General features: G+C 49.7%; 1 protein-coding gene across 1 annotated transcript; it reads right to left on the minus strand.

The window, feature by feature from the left end:
- Nucleotides 1–607: 607 nt before the first annotated feature.
- Nucleotides 608–2,903, minus strand: SPINK1 (serine peptidase inhibitor, Kazal type 1). Its single transcript, XM_009333534.1, has 3 exons — nt 2,849–2,903; nt 1,343–1,383; nt 608–724 (listed from the first exon to the last, which is right to left on the minus strand). Exons 1-3 carry the CDS (start codon nt 2,901–2,903, stop codon nt 608–610), a joined length of 213 nt encoding a protein of 70 aa, XP_009331809.1.
- Nucleotides 2,904–3,163: the final 260 nt, after the last annotated feature.

Consider the following 3,163-nt stretch of genomic DNA (forward strand, 5'->3'; position numbering starts at 1 on the left):
GGGAAGTGGTTGAGTCACCATCCCTGGAGGTATTTAAAAGACGGGTAGATGAGGTGCTTAGGGACATGGTTTAGTGGGCATGGTGGTGTTGGGTTGACGGTTGGACTCGATGATCTTAGAGGTCTTTTCCAACCTTAATGATTCTATGATTCTATAAATTGCTGGGGTGAAAAAACATAGTTTTTCCTCAGCCACCCCACATCTGAGGTCACCTGGAAAAATATTTTTCTGCCTGCATGCTAGATCTGGGCAGACTTTGAGGACTTTGCCATTTGTCTGAGTTCCTGGACACCCGCCAGCATGGTCCGAGCAATCGCTGCAGCTTGGCAGCTGCAGGTGTGGGGAGGTTTTGGCCGCGCAGTCCCTGCTTGTGGGCAGCTTGTGTGCTGCGAGCCACACGCAACGGACCTATTTCGCAGATGGAGTCCACATGCTCAGAGCAACGGGTGCAGCATCTGCGCGGGAGGCCAGATTCATGCCAGATGTGCTGGGCTCACTGCCCACGCTCCACCCACCTGCATGCAAGCAGCATGCTTTCTAGGAAATCCCAAACATACGTAGTAGCCCTTGTCTGCATGATATTTAGACTTGCAGGAGGTCCAGATACTCACAGGTTCTGAAAGCACAACAGACACTCATTGCCGTATAGGAGGTTGTCCGTGCCACAGACGGGATCAAAGATCTTTGTACAACCTTTTCTTAGGTCATAGTTGGCACAAGCTGCCTGGAGATGCAAAAGGGTAATGCTGAAAATATTAAACATGCTTTCAGTTTACTGAAGGAGCTTTGCATTCACAGGGAGGTGGATATTTTGTATATCTTGATAACCCATCCCAGCTTGCTCAGAGCTCTGCTATGAACCCTCAGAAACACTGGGACTACCTGTCACCATGCTGTCCCTTGGCCAGCTGAACTTCACCTGGCACTCCTGCACACCCTTAGGAGTGACAATATTGAGTAATGCTCCATGGGCAGTGCCTGATCATGTTCTTCCCAGTTCTTATTTTTATGCCACAATGATACCTGCCCTCGCACTTGCAAGCTAGGGAGTAAGGGGAGCTCTGATCTTCTTGGCAGGTACCAGCAATATTCAGCTCTTTATTAACAGTTTTCCTCCACTGAGTGTGGGGAAATGCAGTGGGAAAGCAGTACCATCACTGGGATTTTGCTGTGGCACAGCAGGTAGAAGGAGGTTCCCAGGCACTGGCATCTTTGGGCTGCCAACCCAGCAGCTCACTGTACTTCACTGTACTTAGCAATTCTGGCTCCCCAGTGTATGGGTTAGTGCTGTCTCACCAAAGCTGGGCACACCCTTGTGCTACACAAAAATAGGAGCCTTCACCTCTGTTCCTTTGCCACCAGCTCCATCCGTCTCAGCGTTTCCTAGAGAAAGAGTGGAGAGAGAGAGAAGATGCCTTAGCACCCATCACTTGGGCTGGTTTCAAGGGAGACCTACTAAAGATGCTTTAGCCTGAGGACTCTATGTCTTCACTCAGACACCTTTGTCCCAGCAAACAATTTCTTCCCTTGGATCTCCCCCCATTTTGCAGCCAGGTCCCTCCCCACTGCATCTGGCTCTTTCCCCTGGCAGAAACACCATGATGGTGCAAGGCCCTGTCAAGGCCAGATGCACTTCTAGTGACTTTCCCTGCCAGCGAGCAAAGGTGGCTTATTGTTATCTCTTATCACACGTTCATGGGTAACTGAGAAACTCCTGCTGATGCTGGACCAGTGCTGGAGTAAATCCAGGGTGATTTTTCTGGTGTCAGTGGGTTTGTACCACAAGGAAGCAGAGCAAAAGACAAGTTGCTGAAGGTCTCTACTAGAAGGAGAAATGGGTGGACCTTGAGGTCTCACACGAAAGCTGGTGGCAGCAAGCGATGACTTTGGTGGGCTTCTCCATGGAGAAACTGGCCCTGAACTGAAAGCTGGGAACACTTGGGTGGAACATGCGGTGGGTGTATTTTGAAAAACAACCTGAATTTGTTCAGCAAAAGGCAGTACTGAGAAGAAGACCTTGGGTTGCTTATAGATCCAGAAGTCATCTACATGGAGGATTTAGGCTACATCTACATTAGCAATCTGTGGAGTGAAATGGTTTCGTGCTGAGGACTTGATAGCCACACTGTTTAGGGTTTCAGGGATTTTACTTTGGACTAGCACTGGTCCAGGCCCAGGAGCTGTAACTCACTACATGCTCAGTTCATCTGAAATGAGTCCAGATTTTGTGCACAGAGAGCTCTGCAATGGCAACCCCGCATAGTGAATAGGATGACGGAGGACTTGTTTCAGAAGCACCCTCCTGTTCTGAATGAACCCACGAATGCAGAAATCGCTGGTGAGCAGGACCTGAAGAGCAGCAACAGCTCATGTTCTCATCCCTCTGCACCATATGGGATTTTGAAAACACAGTTGGCTTAAATTGACTTTGGTTGCGAGAGCTGCATTTTCCCTTGCATAGATACGTTTCCTGTCTTCTTGGGTTTGCTTTTTTAAAACCAGAATAGCACCTATTCACTCTAAAAGAATTGCAGTGTCCTAGAAATCACCAGCTCTGGTCTGAATCCCAGTCCTGAAGGAAGAGTGTCAGACCAACAGGTCTGTTCATTTTTGGGAGCAAGTGCCAGCCACCCTTTTAAAGCCTTTGCTTTAGGCTTGCTCACAGATCACTGGTTTAATGCACGTTGGCCATTGCAGCACTCTCTGGGGATCGGTCGCTTTCCCTGCCCAGGGCCGGAGCAAGGTCCCAGCACCAGCTGGCCTGTTCCCAGGCTCACCTTCCCACCCGGCAGACCTGGGAGCTTTAGCAAGGAGAGGAAATGGCTCCTAAGCAAAATGTTGCACTCACCTTGGTAGCAGCAGAGTGCCAGGGAGAGGAGCAGGAAAACACCAGTTGCCTTCATGGTCAAGGTGATGCTTTACTGGGGACAGCAAAGAGGAAATGAGACACTTCTCAGGCTTTCAGAGATCCTGTCTCTGGCAGTCTATGCTGGGACCTTTATACCTTTCCCCATCTCTGGCACCACCCTGCATGGCCAGCTCCACCCCGCAGTCTTGTGATGATGACATTCAAAGTATGGGGACAACACCAGGTGGCAAATGGCTCATTGGTGTGCACAAGGATGAAAGCCTCTCCAAAGCCAATGGAGGTAACAGTCCTTAT

This window comes from Pygoscelis adeliae, unplaced genomic scaffold, assembly GCF_000699105.1.
Source record: "Pygoscelis adeliae isolate BGI_AS28 unplaced genomic scaffold, ASM69910v1 Scaffold431, whole genome shotgun sequence".
Lineage (NCBI taxonomy): Eukaryota > Metazoa > Chordata > Aves > Sphenisciformes > Spheniscidae > Pygoscelis > Pygoscelis adeliae.